The sequence below is a fragment of the Mus caroli genome, chromosome 11 (genome assembly GCF_900094665.2).
Source record: "Mus caroli chromosome 11, CAROLI_EIJ_v1.1, whole genome shotgun sequence".
Lineage (NCBI taxonomy): Eukaryota > Metazoa > Chordata > Mammalia > Rodentia > Muridae > Mus > Mus caroli.
In genome coordinates this window covers 41040975-41059403 of record NC_034580.1, presented here as the reverse complement: position 1 = coordinate 41059403, position 18429 = coordinate 41040975, and the positions used below count along the sequence as shown (strand labels likewise).

General features: G+C 42.8%; 1 protein-coding gene across 2 annotated transcripts in view; it reads right to left on the bottom strand.

Moving 5' to 3' along the window:
- Clint1 (clathrin interactor 1) overlaps positions 1–18429 on the bottom strand; it is a 58193-nt gene that overhangs the window by 15878 nt on the left and 23886 nt on the right. For both annotated transcript variants that reach the window (XM_021176535.2, XM_021176537.1), the window contains exons 2-6: positions 10467–10571; positions 9842–9938; positions 7712–7820; positions 6701–6865; positions 3056–3233 (exon numbers count right to left, since the gene is read on the bottom strand). In XM_021176535.2, the coding sequence (XP_021032194.1) occupies positions 3056–3233; positions 6701–6865; positions 7712–7820; positions 9842–9938; positions 10467–10571 (654 nt within the window). The remainder of the gene's footprint in view (positions 1–3055; positions 3234–6700; positions 6866–7711; positions 7821–9841; positions 9939–10466; positions 10572–18429) is intronic.

Below are 18429 nucleotides of genomic sequence, written 5' to 3'. Positions count from 1 at the left end.
TGTTTGTTTCAGACTTAAAACTTATCTAGCAGATAAAACAGCAGCACGCTCTCAGAACTCAGGCAACACACATCAACAGCCTCTAAATATAAGGTGCAAATCTCTAATAGTCTATTCTCTTTCTCTCTCTAACATCAATACTGAGTTTCTTAAAAGACAGAGTGCCATGTAATCTTAGTTGGTCCCTATCTCACTATATAGCCAGAGATGGCCTTGAACTCCTTGATCTTCCTGCTTCTGCCTTCCAAATGCTGGGTTAGACGCTGTGATGCTATACCCCACATATACAGCTCCATTTTTAGAACTGTCATGGATTCTCATGCTCTAATCTGAGGAACATAACAAAGGGTGACAAAGATGAGGCACAGGATGCACCCTTGTAGTCCTAACACTTGGGAGGAGGTCAGTAGCTTACGGTCAGCCTTAGCTCCATAATGGGTTCAAAGCCAGCCTGTGCTATCAGAGACTGCCTCAGAGGAAAGAAACAAAACAATGAAACTTCAATGGTCAGCTTAAAACAGCGTGCTGTGTCAACTGTCACTTGAAAGTGAGCCCAAATATGAAGCAATAATTTTTACAATTGTGCTTCATTTTATTACTGTCACATCAAACATGACATAACTGTCAATTGTAGAAACTTTAAGTGTATTTTAAATATTTCTGAAACAATTATTTTACTCATGTTAACACTGCAAGTCAACCAATCAAAACCCTCACAAAAGCAAACCACTAGGAAGCAGGAATCCAGGATTTCCATATGCTAGGAATGAAAAGAGACTATTCTCTAATATAAAGTCACTGAGTTTTTGTCTGTGTGTCAGCAGGCAGGAGGGAGAGGAAAGAGAAAGTGGGGAGTGACAGAAAGGGAGGAAGAGAGAGCAAGGGACAAGAACCTCAAGTATGCTCCATCATCTATATTACTTACTTGTAGAAGAGACAGTTTAAATTATAAACATCCTAAAGCAAAATGCTTGCATTCTCCCCTAAACTATGACTCTAATCTAAAGCAATCTCAAACACAAGTCAGTTTGGGACTTGTCTAAGTAAAGGATCAGAAAGCGCAGGACTGGGGCTGGAGAGATGGCTCAGCGGTTAAGAGCACTGACTGCTCTTCTGAAGGTGGTGAGTTTGATTCCCAGCAACCACATGGTGGCTCACAACCATTCGTAGCAAGATCTGGCACCCTCTTCTGGAGTGTCTGAGGACAGCTACAGTGTACTTACATATAATAAATAAATAAATAAATCTTAAAAAAAAAAAAAAAAAAAAAAAAAAGAAAGCGCAGGACCTGGGCTGGCAAGAAGGCTGCAGACAGAGCCCCAAATCCCATGCAACTCTGTCTACAACATACTGTTTTCTCACCGATCCTTAAACTGCAACGCGCACACACCACTAACTGGGATTTGGATTACAGTCCAGACCTTTCATCTGAATTCTCTGGATCAGAGGTGTGGGAACTCTTACCCATCCATCCTGCCTCAGTAGCAGTGTAAGGAAGAGTGACCATTAACTGACTGACCATCATTAGCACCACCCAGGCAAACAAGGGAGGAGAAAAGGAAAGCAGAGTCCAAGGAAGAAAAGAGAAGCCCTAAGGAAAGAATGAGGGAGGGAAAAACAGTGTAGGACTACACACTGCTGTATCACTAAGACCCTACCTCATCCCTCACTTCAGAAATAAAGATGAAATATACAGCTGCTGTAGTTTCCAAGTCCGGCCAAAACTTGTGTGTATAAAATTAATAAGGGAAGACAGCACTTAGACACTGTTTCTCAGGGTTCAGTGTTACAGCTGCAGGCCTTTGGTAGAAAGCAGATGTATTTCTATTATGTATTCCTGATATCACTCACCCTTCAAAGATCATGTCCTTACAAGTCTTGAAAAGGACATTCTAGAGATTTAATGATTCTGGAGCGACACCGAAAATACACTAAACATGGGTATTTTGAAACCTATTTTAAAATCTGGTAATGGTTTTATTTGAACTTCACTGCCATGATACACTAATCTGAGCTACTATACATTTATGAGTAGGAAAAAGATGCTAATTAGTTAAAAAAAAAAAAACAAAAAAACCAACAAAAAACAAACATACAGCAATACCACCACCAACAACAAAAAACCCCAAACAAATAACAAACTCATTTTCCACAGGTTCATGCAGTCTGAGTGGGCCTCAGGTTTTACTTCTATTGTTTGATGTAAAGTAAATATAATTGCCCTATATCAGAAAATGAAGCTATAAACACAGGCCTGTACTACCTCTAGGTGCCAACTGCTCAGGGTTCTTCTGGTCATGTGGGCACAGGATGGTAATACAATGTCTCAGGTAGTGAAATTTCAGCCCTTGACTTTCTCTCAAACTTCGGCTTCATTACCCGCAGCCATTACTTGAGACCATGGAACATCTGATGTCCAAATGTTAGGTGACAATTACACATTTTCGAGGGGGTAGCAAACTTGAGGCCAAGACTGAGAGGCCTGAAGAACAATGCAGAGGACGAGAGAGAGAGAGAGAGAGAGAGAGAGAGAGGGAGAGGGAGAGGGAGAGGGAGAGGGAGGAAGGACAGACAGGCAGTGCAGACAGCTCGGAAGAAGAGTCACCACTGACAGCACCTAGAGCTGACCGAGTACCATGAAACCAGGTGACTGGCAACTTCATAAATGATTCCACTTTTTTTCTTTTTTTACACACGGCATTTTCAAGGAGGTGGCATTTGTTAGTGGAGAATACTGCATGTTCACTAAACTCCACAGAGCCTTCGACATGGTAACCTCCAGCATAAACTGTAGCTAACAGAGTATCAATACTGGTTTTTCAGTTAAGATGTTATCAAAATAACACAATTACCTTGGAACCACGAGAAAGGGAAAAGGTGTGTAGCGCCTTCTGTACTTTATGATCAGATTTTCTGTGTCATTTAGATTCCTCTAACAAAATCTGTTTTTAAAAAAGTCTAAACTTCAGATAACAGCAATACCTAAAATTTAAACCAAAGCATACAGCTGTGTAAAGGCCGCAGCCCTCAGGCAAGGGGTGGAGAGGTGGCACACCTGCACCTTTCCGGAGAGTCCTCCCGGTCTTTCCTCCGGAACTTGCTGATGGTGTCATCGATCGTGCTCCCGATCTTGTCGCTCAGCTCACCCAGCTTGTCACTGAACGGAAACGCGCTCTTGTTCTTATCCCACTCTTCGTCCCATTTGGACTTGGGCTCAGGATCATACCGCTCATCTGTGTCAACAACGAAGACAAACAAGTGAGGACATTCCATTCGGAAGGCTCCAGTGTCCTTCCTTCTAATAAGGACGGTCTTCTTAAGTGAAAACACATCTCCCACAGTGCCACACAAGTGCAGCATGGTGCAGTCCATGCCAGTCACTGTCAAGAATGCAGATTCAACAGCTTTTCTTCATGATGATGTCACAGCCTGGATGGGCAGTAGCTGTCATGAAGCCCCTGAACACTGCTACAGGAGTAAATACAAAAGACACTCCACAGACACAAGAAGAATGAAAAACTTTTCAGTTTTCTAAAGTCATCCAATGAGTTCAATGACTATTTTATTCTTGTCTTAATGGTTCTTCATTTTAGAGAAGTATAAGTCAACAACAATATCTTAAATAGGAAGTAAAGCAAGGTATTGTGGTCCATGCTGTAATGCCCATGCTCAGGAGATGGAGGCAGAGAGTGCAAGCTCTAGGACAGCCCAGGCTCCAGCACAACAGGATGTGCTTCCAAAAACCAAACCACAAAGCAAGGTAAGAAGGGGGTGTGGTGGGGGCGGGGCAGAGAGAAGGGAGAGGGAGATAGAGATGAGAATGAGGTAGAGGGGTGAGCACACATTCAAAGCCAGCTAGGCAGATATGGCGGCAGGAGGCTGTGCTCTAGACTGCTCCAAAGTGAAGCTCACTGATCATCTGAGAGCAAGAGTCCAAAGCCATCCAGTGCAACACAACACAGTGAGGTCACCAGCTCAGAACAGGTAAAGAGAAGGAAGAGCAGACAGAAGTATGAATGGAGTGGAGGAGGAGGGAAGGAAACAGACTGACTAAGCAACCGACTAACCACTTAAGCACTGTTTCCCTAAAAGTACTCCGGTCTGAGGTTCGTGATCCAATGAGCTGAAAGACCCCATTCTTTAGTATCAAACTACAAAGACTGCAACTCAGTGGACTGAGACGTAGGAAGAACCCTGTAACTTTATAAAAGAATTCTAACTCTCCAAATCTGCAGCCTTTAGAACTACAACTATGCCCAGCAGCTCCAAGCTGCTCCGAGTAGCAGGAGCCCCTGAGTACTGGTGCATCTGAGGAACCTCTGCATGAGTCTGGAGTAAGGTGAAGGCTGCAACGATGTAAAACCCAAACACCATGATCTGCGCTGGTGCTTGTCTGGAGCTCAGTGGAGATGGAATTATGGACACAAAGAAATTGCCTATCTCCATCTCCAAACTTAACTTAAAAAGCCAAACTGGGATGGAGAGAACTCATGTGAGGTTTGAGATGAGAATGCGGGCAGCAGGTTGGGAAGTGACAAAGAAGGGCAGCTAAAGGGAACACTGAGCCCTTGCTGACAGAGTACGATGGCACAGGTGCCCTGAGGGAAAGTTCTTAAATGTACATTGCTGAACTATCTGCTAGAACCTGGAGTTTAAATGTTGCAGGAAAAGTTTACCGATTTTAAAATGTGTAGTAGGAACTAGAAACACAGTTCAGAGGAACGGGCCAGGTCACGTGTGTTAGCTTATGAGCGCCTCCACGAGGCTCCCCCGAGGGACCTAGCAATGGCTTATGCCAGGTGCACCAGCTGTGGGTGCATGAATTGCCCACAACTCACTCTCTCTCAGAGCTCTCTTTCTGTTCTTCTCTGCCCTCATCTGTCTGCCTGTCTGTATGTCCACTTGTCTGCCTCTACCGCTTCTCCAGGCCCACATTCCTCTCCTTTCCCCAGTAACTCCCCTTTATACCAGGTCTACTTTATGGCGTAATTTCTCAGGGGCACACCTTGGCACGGGCCCACCAGGTACCCCCTCACAGCATTATATTTCACAACAACGTGAAGCCCAGTGCTCACACCTAACTGCTGTAGAATGAGTAAACTATTGGGTGGATGAAGGTCATCATTTGATGCCAGAAGTAAACCAGTCAGTTAAAGCTACCGAAAGTCCAAAAACCATCGAAAAACTAACAAAGACGGATAACACACCATTCAACTCCACCCCAACACAGAAGCTGAGCCAACCTACTGTGACCTGATTGGCAAGCTCGCTCAACTTTCTGAATTCTCTGGGTCCAGTTTCATGTAGTGTTGATAACAGAATGGGACCCAAGCACTTGGAGGGAGGAAGTAAGGTGCAAACAGCAATTGAGCAACAGGCGAAGCTGAAGAACAAAATGAGAACTTGAACACCTGATCCAAAGCCTCTTCACTCTGGAGAAGCTGCTCCAAAATGCCAGTGCTTACTAGAAAAGACATCTTCTTCATCAGTTCATAGCCTGGGTTTATGTGATATATGGCATCAGAAAGATTGTTTTTCTGCTGTTAGAAACATCTTTTAATACTAATTAAATGAGGTATTTTTCCCTAAGAGCAGGCAAGCAAAGAGCAAAAGAGTGAAGATATTTTACAGGCCACCACAAAATGACAGACTTTTGAGGTAAGGTCTCACTATGTATCTCTCAATGGCTTGGAATTACGTATGTCAACCAGGCTAGCTCTGAACTCAGAAACCTCCCTTGTCTAGTGTGCACCACTACACTTGGCAACAAGAAATTTCTTTTACCTATATCCACTGAAAAAATGCACAACCTCAAAGAATCCAAACGTCCACAAAGCAGATGCAGATGCTGGAGGAGGGAGCCTCCCTGAGTGGTACTAAGGCTGCACTGGCCCGCACATACACACACTGGCCAGGCACTGTCACAGCTCACACGAGATGGGACAAGTCCAAGAGACACACTCTCAAAAAGAATTTTTATCTCCTGTGTTTCAAATCATCATCTAATGTATGATTTTCACATTAACAATAAATATTAGAAATAACTCAAGTTGAAGCTACCTTGTGAGGTAAAATGAGAGAGAGAAACTGGGTCTAGCTGTGCAGCCAGGATGAGTCTCAAATTTACTTCTTGGTCCAGCCTCCCAAGTGCTAGGATTGCAGGTGTGCATACCATATCTGGCTTTGAACTGCTCTTCACTGTGTCATTAACAGCAAAGAAAGCAACAACAGACACACAAGAGAGCTGACAATACAGTCAGCCATCTTTTCTGACTGTGCTGTATGTTGCTTAAATTAAGAGAAGGGAACTGAGGTTTTGTGAACTGTTTGGAACCATAGCTAAACTAGTTTTGAGTCGGAAAGACCAAACTGACTGGTTGGAACGGTTAGAGTTTTCTTCTGTAAAAAGACTAATCCTAGAGGGAACGCATCCTCTTTACTCTCTAAGCTGTCTAACTAGCCAGTATCTAACACTCTGTATATTGGATCCACAATAAAAACACAAAGATTTAGAAGATCTGGGAAAACAGGAGTCAAAATGATACCACATGTATTTTAGAATTCTGTGTATTACTAGAACCCCACCCCTCTACCCCCCAACCCCCAGATTTTGGTTTTTGGTATTTCACTGACTCTTACAATACAGACAAAGCCAAGTAAGCTGGGACAGTGGTGGCAGTGGCCTGGCCCTGATACTCACTGTATCGGAATCCGCCAACGCTGTCTGAGGAGACCCCAACATACTTGTCTTTGTTCTTCTTTGCTTTCTTTCGCTCTTCTCGAAGCCTGTCATCATCCTGTGCAAACTCCACCAGTTCCTTTACTTTCTGTCGAATGTTTATACCTTGATCCTTGCCATGCTCATCTTAAGGACAATAAAGGAGAAAACGAACTGTAAATACTCCCTTAGTGTGTACCAAACTCACAAAAGAATAGAAACGAAAATACTTACAAAAATAATGTCAAATTTTAAACTTTTTAAGGAGGCAGATTATGGCATTAAATTCTAATTTGACTTATGACCCTAGACAGCAGAACTAGACAAGATCAATCCATGACCTACTGAAAGGATTACATATGATGACATACGGAATGCACACAGCTCAAAGTGGTTTCTATCGTATTTTAGCAAATAAAGAATGACCACTCACTTTTAACACTCTAATGGCCCAAAAGCACCCCAAATATCTTGTTTCCCCAAGACTGGGAACACTAATCACTATGACTTAGTGCAACTAAAGTCTGCCATTTTACAGTAGTCATAAGGAAGGCAGGCTCCAAAGGAAATGTTCCCTGCCCTGTGCTGCCTTCACATTCAGAACACACTCTGGCCTCGCGCAGTACAAACTATCTGCTGGGAGGGGGCCTGGCTTCAAACAGATGTGTGTGTTTTGGAGCTCTAACCTTCTCTTCCCACATGATTAAAGCTATTCCTTTACGGACACCACAGGGGACCAGTCTCCAGTGCATATTTTAATATAAACCCCAACACTCATGTTGTGTTGGTTCTGTTGTTATTAGCCAGTCCTTTCTGCAAGCTCCTGTCTTCACTAATTAATACTCTAGGGCCCCACGCCTTGGATTCTGCACTCGTCACACAAGCAGCAAGAGTCACATGCTAATTAGAGCAGAGAAGCTTCCGAGCTGGTTCAGGTGACTGACAACTCCAACTACTGTTTTAATTTGCTTATGAGGGTTTTCTATTGCTCACCTACAAAGTGGTAATTTTCCAGGGATCGCAAATCATAAATGTGTTCTCTGGCACTTGTAACAACTCGCTCCGATCCATTTCTTATGAGGTAAGCTAGGAGCAGCAACGACTGTGGAAATATAAAGCACCAAATGACTGAATGGAATAAGCTCTGGAAGAGCTGTGGTACACAGTTAAACCCAAACACAAACTCTGACATTACTAGATGGTAGTGGTGAGGAGTGTGCCCTCTCCTTTCTGTTTGACCGAAAGACAGTCTCAACTCCATCCTCACGTTCCTCTGATACCTAGTCCAGAAAATAATTACAAACTACCTAGGCAATGGCCACTTTAAATTAAGATTTAAAGTAACTAGTAATTCTGAAGTCTAACACTAGCCAAACAAACCATGGGATTTCCAGGAGTGGCCTGGCTCCCCTAAGGACTAAGAACATGGGAGGATCCTTTTGTCTTTACAAGACCCCGTAGGACCCTGTAGCAGTGTCCTGTGATAAAACCCAATTCTGATGCTAATGAGGTTTCAAAAGATTTCAACAGAAGGAAAACTTTGCAGAATTGTTAAGCCAAGGGATGCTAACTAAGTGGGCATGCTTGATACTGAGTGTCTGAGGCACCTAGCAATGATGGGCTGGGCTGTCATTAGGCAGCAGGCTCTTCACAAGGTGGTGACACAGCAGGAAACACTCATCTGCTTTTTCACCTGGAACGTCATTTCACTATGATTTCAGGTCTGAGGGTCTGTGCAGGGTGGTGACACTGAGGGCACAAACTCACACTTACTAGTAAGTAATCTGGGGGGGGGGGGTTGAAACGGTTTTATCATGCCTCTCTGGATGGCCTCTAGCTCACGGTAATCCTCCAGCCTCAGCCACCTAAATGTTGAGAGTGTAGCCCTGTAGCCATCATATTCAGATTTCCTAATCTTTTGAAAAAGTACAACAATCTTTAAAAGCCCCCATTTTAGAAAAATTATACAATTTATAGAAATCTCAGAGAATTATTTTAGGAAAGAAACATCATAAAAATCACAGAATTTGCTGGACATGGTGCCACATGCCTTTAATCCTAATAGTTGGGAGGCAGAGGCAGACAGATTTCTAGTAGTTCAAGACATAGTCTATATACTTAGTTGGGCCAGCCAGGGCTACAAAGAGAGACTTTGTTCTCCCCAACAGCCTCACCAAATTACAACAGGGAGGAGGGCTGAAGAGAAGACTTAGTGGATAAAGTACTTACCATGCAAACACGGGTATAGAGGCTTGGATCCCCATCACCCACATAAAAAGCTGGGCAGGCCTGGCTGCCACCTCTAATTCTACTCTGAGGAGACAGGAACCCCAAGCAAGCTAGCTGGATCAGAAAGCTCCGAGTTCAGTGAGACTCTGCTCATAAAATGGAATGCCTGAGGAAGACACAGGAGCAAAGCTCTGGCCTCCCTTTACTTCCAAACACACATGCAAAGACACATTACACTCAGACACTCAACGACAGTAACAGTAACAACAAAATTCTAGTTAAAACAGGTTTTTAATTCTGAGAGTCAAAATGTGTCACGTTGCAAATGTGAGCACTGCTGTGGTCTGCCACGTGTGAGAGTGAATCCTTTTGGCATACAGCATGTTTTGAGAAGCAGGAAAACATGATTAACTAGAAAGACCATCACCTTGCTTTAGAAACACAGAATCAAAATTAAATGAATCCGAGGAAAAGGTCCACACACAGGTGAGAGCACAAGTCTGCACACCTCCCTCTCAGTCCCAGTCCCAGCTTACAGACTCCGCTGGACTAAATATTACTATCACACAACCACAATTAAACAAAGCTTTTCACAGAGGTGACAAACAGGAGACTGGTTTTTAATCTCAAATGTTCATGTAGCAAACTTGCATATGAGTAGAGATTCAATACTCAAAACACCTCAACAGATTTAGTAGGAAAAACTTTAAGAAACAATAAAAATCTTCAATATTTAGAAGAACATAAGTCTGAACACACTCTGTACTATGAAGGCTGTTTATGATTAGAAAACAGGAAGCAGACACGGCCACATCTTGGTGTGTCTCAGGAAAGTCTAGAAACTTAGTAGACTGCAGTCATGTCAACATTCGCTCTTGTAGGCTTCCACCATACCTTATAAACTCTTCTCCAGTTCTTTTTGTTGTCTTTTAGCATCCGGGACCAAAGCATGTTCATGAGTTCTGGGAACTGCTCATACATAAAGGTAGCCCTGAAAGAGAGGAGTTTCCTTAAGCATCTGTAGTAGGAAAACTCTGACAGTAGATGGCAGCCTTGCTCTAGGTTCTTTGGACTACCCAAACAGCTTAGAAAAAAAATAAGCCTAAATCAAATTTTAGTGACACTCCTCCTAAAACATGCTTCCTCTTATTCTTCACAACACATAGCACATCATGAGGAATCACGGTGCCATTCTGCAAGCTTTTCCTTCATGGCCTCAGTGCCCCACATTGTCACCAAGAAAAAAGTGTGTGTTTTTTTTTTTTTTACTTCAAATATTTTATACGTGTTCTTCAAAATTTGCAAGGAAAGCTATTAAGTCTCTAAACTTAGCGGACGCATCATTAAAAGCTAATTTTTAATGGGAATGGAACCTATATAAAACTTTCCACACCAATCAAAATGGATTATGCAGAACATATGGCTGATAGTTAAACAGGTTAAAACTGAAGGCAAAGTTCACTTTCTGTGTAAAGACACTTTGATTCTTTCTGTACTGTTGAGTCAAATTACCACTTACTTGGCAATCTCTCCCATGAGCTGCCCAGAAGGTCCCCAGGGATCATCATTCGTTGCTTCTCGAACCTTAGACTCAATCTCTGAATAATTCATAACCACATTGGTGCTGCAGAGGGGGAAAAATGCACATGTGTGCATGTGCACACACATACATATAGATACATAAAGATTAGCATCAAAACTGAGCAACACATGAAAACTTAATGATACTAACGTATGTCTTAATGACCCACATCTATGGAGTGGGGGGCAGCTCTGCTCACAGGCTACTCCAAAGACACCACATTACACACTTAAGTTATCTTAAGAATTTAGCTTTCAAGAATGCAGGGGAACGTCATCAGCCCTGGCCCAAGTCCAGGAGACATGGTCTGATCTCAAAGACAAACAGACACGCTCACGTCTATCACAGAGCCAGGATGTTCACCTTCTCTCTGCCTGTGCTTTACAAGAGGTCAGGTTTGTGTTTATAGGAATTCTGTTCTCTTACACTAAATTATAGTGGACAATTCTGTGTGACATTTAAAAAAGACATAATACAAAGAGAATTATTCTATAGCTGTTTAAAACTATTATCAACATTTCCTTCTGTATCAGTGTTTTTCTCTAACAAAAACTTAATTATTAGTTATTGTAAACCTCACACCTTCACTGGCTACATAATATTTTACTGGGAAATGATATTTAACTTTTCCTTGAGACTTCTAGTTTTTTGACAAGAACATGGGAGACAGAAAACCTGATTCCAATCCCATTTCATGAAGCAGTTTTGTTTTAACCTTGGTTTCAACTGTAGACTGGGAAGAGGCTATGTATACCTCAAAAGACAGCACAGAAAATGGTGTTGCTCTCCATGCTTGACAGACAGGTAATGCTCAGTTAATAACTGATAACCATCTTATAGCAAGAAGGAACGCTTTCAAAGGGTAAGACACAAGACAGCAAAACACTTGATTATTTTTTTAAACAGCCATGTGTATGGGATCTGAAAGAAGAAAAGCCATAAAAATGTGATAGAGTTCATGTGATGTATATAGTTCTAATTACTACTGAATGAGTGTTCTAACAGAGGAACACAGCAACTCAAATCTTTCACGCAAAATCAAAACTCATAAATGAGTGAATAAAATCAGATTTAGATAGCTACTACTCATATATCCTCCCTTCTTTTGCTATGTGGCTTTTTAAAAGTCATCAAAAGTTGTTTTCTAAATACGGAAGGATAGAGGCTCAGCGCTTTTAGACCTTGTCTGCTGCCATTCGTTCCTTCAAGTAGTTTAGCTTAGGTTAGCCACTGACAAACAGATGCACATCAGCACTGAGACAGTCACATATAGACGGTTGGTCAGGTCACAGAACAGACGGTGCGGCTCCTGCACTGACACCCACAACAGTGCTCTACCAAGAACAGTGTCCCCTGAATCCCAGGGACACTCTCTCCAACTGCACAACTAACGTGATAATATAACTAAAAGTTATTTCCTTAGGAGCCCACAACTTTTGGGGCTCTTGAAGACTCTTAATGAATTTTCCTAATATTCCAGAGATGATTCTGTTGACAACAATTTATATATAAATAATGGTGTTGCTCTTCTCCTTAATTTTTATCAACAATGGAAACAAAATGAAGGCAAGCCAGCCAAAACCAGATCTACAATTTAAGATAATACAAAATGATGGATCTGACACTTTTGTTTATTCTGATGGCTGAAGACTGCATGGTTGTGGGCAGCTAAAAGCATTCAAACGTAGCTGGGAAGATGAACCACACCAAACAGGGTTATAATCCACCTTTGCATTTTGTCACAGAGATCTCCACTAAAAGATGAAGGCGCCTGTACTCCATGTCCATGAAATATTTTCACCAGAGCATTCAGCAATGCTGGGGCTCTTGGAACACTACTTTCCTTGTTCAAGCTACAAAGGCCCGAGGGTCAAATGAGAGCCCTTCAAAGGCTCGTAGCTGAAGGCCTGTATGCTGGGGCGGTGGGTGTTTAGGAGAGATGGCAGAGATCCAGAAATTTAAGAATTTCCTCATTTCCTTAACTGAGAAACAACAGGAGTCATTAAAACATACCATTGGGTATAAAGGACATCCACAGAAGGATCATATACTGTACCAGGACAGCAAAAACCTAATACTTTCACGAGAATGCTGTTTTAAAGCTTTTTTTTTCTTCAATAAAACTGCTGCTTTCAAAAATGATCAAAAAATGAAGTTAATATCATAAAGAACTCTAGATTAAACATTTTTTTAAAGCTTCGTTAAGTCAGAAACAACAAGGAACCCTGTGTAGCACAGCCTCATTCCGTTTCATTTTAAAGCACCAATCTCTAAACAAAGGTAAACATAGCTTTTGACCCGCTGTTGTTTGGATAGCCCCAATCTTGGACCTATTCTTGACATCAATAACCTTCTAGAAAGGAAAAACAATTCCCTTTTAAAATAAAAATTAAAAACAATTAAAAATATTTACTTCCCCGTAGCTTAATTCTAAATCTTCCCAGGTCTGGGAGAGATTTATGTCCTTGATGATTTCCGTCACTAGAGGGGGCGACACACAAACTCCAAAGAAATGTCTGAACTTGGCTTTGCTGAAGAGCAGGAAAGCAGGCTTCCCAGCACTTGGGCAACTGCCAATCAAGTAATTTTTATAATTGTAGCATAAAAACATGCTTTACTAGAATATATCCACAGAGCAAAAGGGAAGAAGTGTGGGCACAACTCAGGTTCAGCTGTGAACGGAGGAGCACTGTGGTGGCAAGTACTGTTCCCACTCTGTCTTTTTTCCAAATGGGGTCAAACGGTTTGTATCTTCACAGAGCACCATCCTTCTAGTCTAAGCTTACAATTCAATGTTCTGTTATACGCAAGTGTACACATTTCACAGGAAGACAGACAGAAACAGACCCAATAACTTAGTTCCAAGCACCAGTTTCAAACTATACTATTTCCTTTATACTCCCTCAATTTCCCCAGTCCATCCTGATGAGCATTCTAGCCATGGGAAACAATACAATCCTACTAAAGTGCACACCAAATTCTGTGTGCCAGTTGCCTACGCTGTAACTGTTCTACAGAACACAGGACACTCCTTACACTTGAGGTGGTCTTTGGCTTGGATAGGTAAGTGCTGCAGCATATTGACTGAAGTTTGTACGCAGTGCTGTGGGAATAAGCCACGGAACAAATGCAAATGCCCACAACTGGAACAACACGAAAACCTGTACTGAGGAGGAAATGTACAACTAAGTCACCTCTTAAAGCATTGATCGCCTGAAGAACTTCCAAAGGACAGCTGAAAATCCAGTTTTGAAACAGTTTCGCTCCCTGATAAATACCAATCTTTACACTGGCGTAGTCACACCCCTGGAACACTTGTGAGACAATTATCAGGATCAAGAGGTTGAGGGCAGCTTGCACTATGCGACAAGCCCCTGCCTCAGACCACAATTTCTCTAAATGCTGCAGCACTCTAGTGAATACAGGACATCAAGGGCAACAGGCATTGTTCTGCCCAAGGGAACTTCTGTTGAAATCTTGTCTCAGTCACTGACTTTTATTTTTGGTTTGGTTTTTAGCATATATTAAATACAAAGTGTCTGATGAAGAAGAAAAAAGTGGAAGCTAGAAAGATGGCTCAGATGTTAACAGCACCTTCTGCTCTTACAGAGGATGGCTCAGTTCCCAATGCTCATGTTGTGCAGTCCATGCACAAGCTCCTGGAACTCCAGTTACAGGGGGCTTGATACCTTTTTCTGACCTTTTCTGGCACCAAGACACACATATAAATAAATAGTAAATCTTTTCTTTCTTTTTTTTATTGGATATTTTATTTACATTTCAATTGTTATCCCCTTTCCCGATTTCTCCTCCAGAACCCCCCGATCCCATCCATCCCATCCCCCCCACCCCGCTTCTATGAGGGTGTTCCTCCACCCACCCACCCACTCCCACCTCCCTGCCTTTGCATTCCCCTACACTGGGGCATAGAGCCGTCCCAGGACCAAGGGCCTCTCCTCCCATTGATGCTCGACAAGGCCATCCTCTGCTACATATGCAGCTGGAGGCATGGGTCCTTCCATGTGTACTCTTTGGCTGGTGGTTTAGTCCCTGGGAGCTCTGGGGGGCCTGGATGGTTGATATTGTTGTTCTTCCTATGGGATTACAAACCCCTTCAGCTCCTCCAGTCCTTTCTCTAACTCCTCCCTTGGAGACCCCATGCTCAGTCCAATGGCTGGCTGTGAGCATCCACTTAAGTATTTGTCAGGCTCTGGCAGAACCTCTCAGGAGACAGCTATATCAGGTTCCTGTCAGCAAGAACTTCTTGGCATTCACAACAGTGTCCGAGTTTGGTGTCTGTATAAGGAATGAACCCCCAAGGTGGGGCAGGCTCTGGATGGCCTTTCTTTCAGTCTCTGCTCCACACTTTGTCTCTGTATTTCCTACTGTGAGTACTTTGTTCCCTGTTCAAAGAAAGACTGAAGCATCCACACTTTGGTCTTCTTTCTTCTTGAACTTCATGTGGTCTGTGAATTGTATCTTGGGTACTCCAAGCTTCTGGGCTAATATCCACTTATCAGTGAGTGCATGCCATGTGTATTCTTTTGTGATTGGGTTACCTCACTCAGGATATTTTCTAGTTCCAGTAAATCTTTTCTTAAAAAGAGATAAAAAGTAATTTTTCTCCTCTCTTAGCTGTCAGTCGTCACATACAGAGGCATGAGAACAAGTTGCAGAAGCAGGCCCCTCTTTCCACCAGGGGGATCTCTAACAATACGCTGCAAGTGAGAAAAACTAGACTTCCTGAACAAAACCCTAACATGCTTGGTAGATAAAAACTGTCTACCTTTATGGTTTGAACACTGAAATGTCTTTAAAGACTCCTGACAGTGGGAGCAGTCTGTTATTTTCTCACTATGGGGTAGCCAATATTTACAACCAACTGCATTCTTATTTTGTCAAGATGAGACATTTTTGTGGGCAGTATACTTCAACTTATTGCATCTACAGAGTTCACAGAAACTATGTGTATGTATGGTTAAGGACACCGACTGAGGCCAGAAGAGGGCATTGGATCCCTGGAATTAACTCACGTTCTCTACAGGCACAAGTGCTCTTAACAGCTAGGCCATCTCTCTGGCCCCAGAGGTGACTTTGAGTCAGTTTTCCCAAGGCCCCCAGCCTGGAGATCTTCTTGATCTGTAAAATCAAACAGTAAGAGGCTGGGCTAAGAGACCTGTGCCCAACCGCAGAGAGCAGCACTGGGTCATGACAAAACTATAAACTATGTTTTTGTTATAAATTTCCCAGTTGTTTATTAAAATTTGAAACTTTGAACAGAAAGTTTAATAAGAAAGCACTGAGCCGGGCGTGGTGGCGCACGCCTTTAATCCCAGCACTCGGGAGGCAGAGGCAGGCGGATTTCTGAGTTCGAGGCCAGTCTGGTCTACAAAGTGAGTTCCAGGACAGCCAGAGCTACACAGAGAAACCCTGTCTCGAAAAACCACAAAAAAAAAAATAAAAAAATAATAATAAGAAAGCACTGTGCTTTAGGACTCATGACAGAGGTAACTGCAATGTCCCAGTATAATCTGTTCTCTACAGAAGGCCTATCAGCCACTGACACGAGATGATGGCACCATCTACTAGTTCTAGCCTGTCACTCTCTACAAATTCCAAGAGTGAAAAGTAAGCTGGGCAGGTTAACCTATGCCTATTATTCCAGCACCCACAAGTCAGCCTGGATGATGAACAGGAAGATGCTGTCAGGAAGGAAGGAAGGAAGGAGCAAGGGAAGAAGGGAAGGAGGGAGGGCAGGCATTTCAAAACCCTAGATTTCAACATGTACATTCAAGAAATTTGTTCCCCTGTTTATAAGATCACATACCTAACACTCTAGGAAAATTCCCACTATTTATTCTGTTATCAGCGTGAAGGAAGCAACACTAACCAAGCTCATGTATTAATTTCTGAGATTCATAAAAACCAATGTGTTCCTCTTTGTCTAAAGTTGTCCTAAAATGTAACTATAAGTCCTGTTCCCACAAGCCAACTTTCTGATTGCTGCCAATGGTGATTTAATCTGGCAAGTTTTCAGAGAAATCCTTGAGTAATTTATAAAACAGATGTGCAAAGACATGATATGAAAGGGACAAGCCAAGGAAACCATCCCAGTGTCAGCAGCTGTGGGAAGACAGGTCCCTTTCCTTACCCTTCAGGGGTGAGCAGCACTAAACAAGACAAGCTGCCGGCCCACCGGCCTGCCCGCAGCCCATGCTCAGGTCTTGCTAGGGCTCCAGGAACTACTCCAGGATGCATTAACAGCGGATACTGTGCATTCCTGTGTTCTCACTGTGCTACTTTGTTTTCACAACTATTCTGTACAAGACAGAGCAAAGCCATACATAGATTTGCCCCATCAGTGACTCAGAAGTTACGAAGGTGTCAATGTTTGTCTCTTGTATGTACCTACTGTTTGGGTCTCTAAACAAACCAATCACTGGTATGTCTCAGCTTCCTCATTCAGAAGGTCCCAAGGTGACTAAGAACATGTGCAAGGCAGTTAGTTAGCAGAGTTAATACCACTGTTTTTCAGGTGAGTTTCTCATTCTAGATAGGATTTATGGATTGAATATTAAATACTCTATTGGCTCATGTGTCGAAAGCCTGCACCCTGATGGTGGCAGTCTTTTAGGAGGCTCTAGAAATTACAGGAGAGGGCTGGAGAGATGGCTCAGTGGGTAAGAGCACCCGACTGCTCTTCCAAAGGTCCGGAGTTCAAATCCCAGCAACCACATGGTGGCTCACAACCATCCGTAACAAGATCTGACTCCCTCTTCTGGAGTGTCTGAAGACAGCTACAGTATACTTACATATAATAATAAATAAATAAATCTAAAAAAAAAAAAAAAAGAAATTACAGGAGATAAGTCCTCTCTGGAAGAAATTAGTCACCAGGGAAGGTCCTTGTGCCTGAATTGTCCTGTCTCTACTATCTGCCATACCATGTACCTCTGTGCTCCCTCTCCTTGTCACAATAGGCTGGCACTACTGAGACCATGAGCCAAAAGTTGTCTAGGTTGTCTGTCGGGTAAATGGTCACAAAGACAGAGAACCTGACAATGGTACCCCTCATAAGGAGGGACCATAAACATGTGCTAATCCATCTGTCTCACAAACAAATCATTGGCAGAGTGTAGGAGAGATGGCTCTCTGGTAGAATACATCCTTTTCTTGAATAGGGTTCTCCATCACCCTCTTCAGGCAACTCACAACTACTTGTAACTCCTGGTACTGACATCCTCTTCTGGACAAAGTAGGCAACTGCACTCACCCATAACATACACAGATATGCATACACATAATCAAAAGTTAAACTCAAATAGAAAAAAAAAACAATAGTTAGCAGAGGCTGGTAGTGTGGTTCGGTGGTACAGAACAAGGTCCTGGGTTCAATCCCCACCACCAAAACTAACCAACACCCAGAATAGCAGAATTCTGAGCTTTTAAAACATCCAAACCAATGTCCATGTTATCACTCCATGTAGTGTGTGGCTGAGCAAGGGGGTTTATACCTGCCACAAAACCTGGCTCCTTCCCAAAGACATCAACTATAGCAGGAAGTATCTGGAGTCACTGGTTCTTACTGTTTGGAACTCTGTTCACTCCCTAGAAGGAGTGCTGCTTTTATGACTTAGGCAAGCTTAAAGACCAGCCATCGTCACACAGGCTAGTGTCAGGACAGGGCAGTTACCGGTTTCCAGAGAGGCACCTTGCCAGTAAAGACTGGGAGGTCAAGCTCCTCATGGCTAGCAAAACCAAATATATTACACACACACACAAAAAAAAACAGAGTAAAAAGTAACTCCCACGTGGGCAAAATTTTAACTCTTAAGAAATCCCTCCAGCACTCGGGAGGCAGACCAGCACTCGGGAGGCAGACCAGCACTCGGGAGGCAGA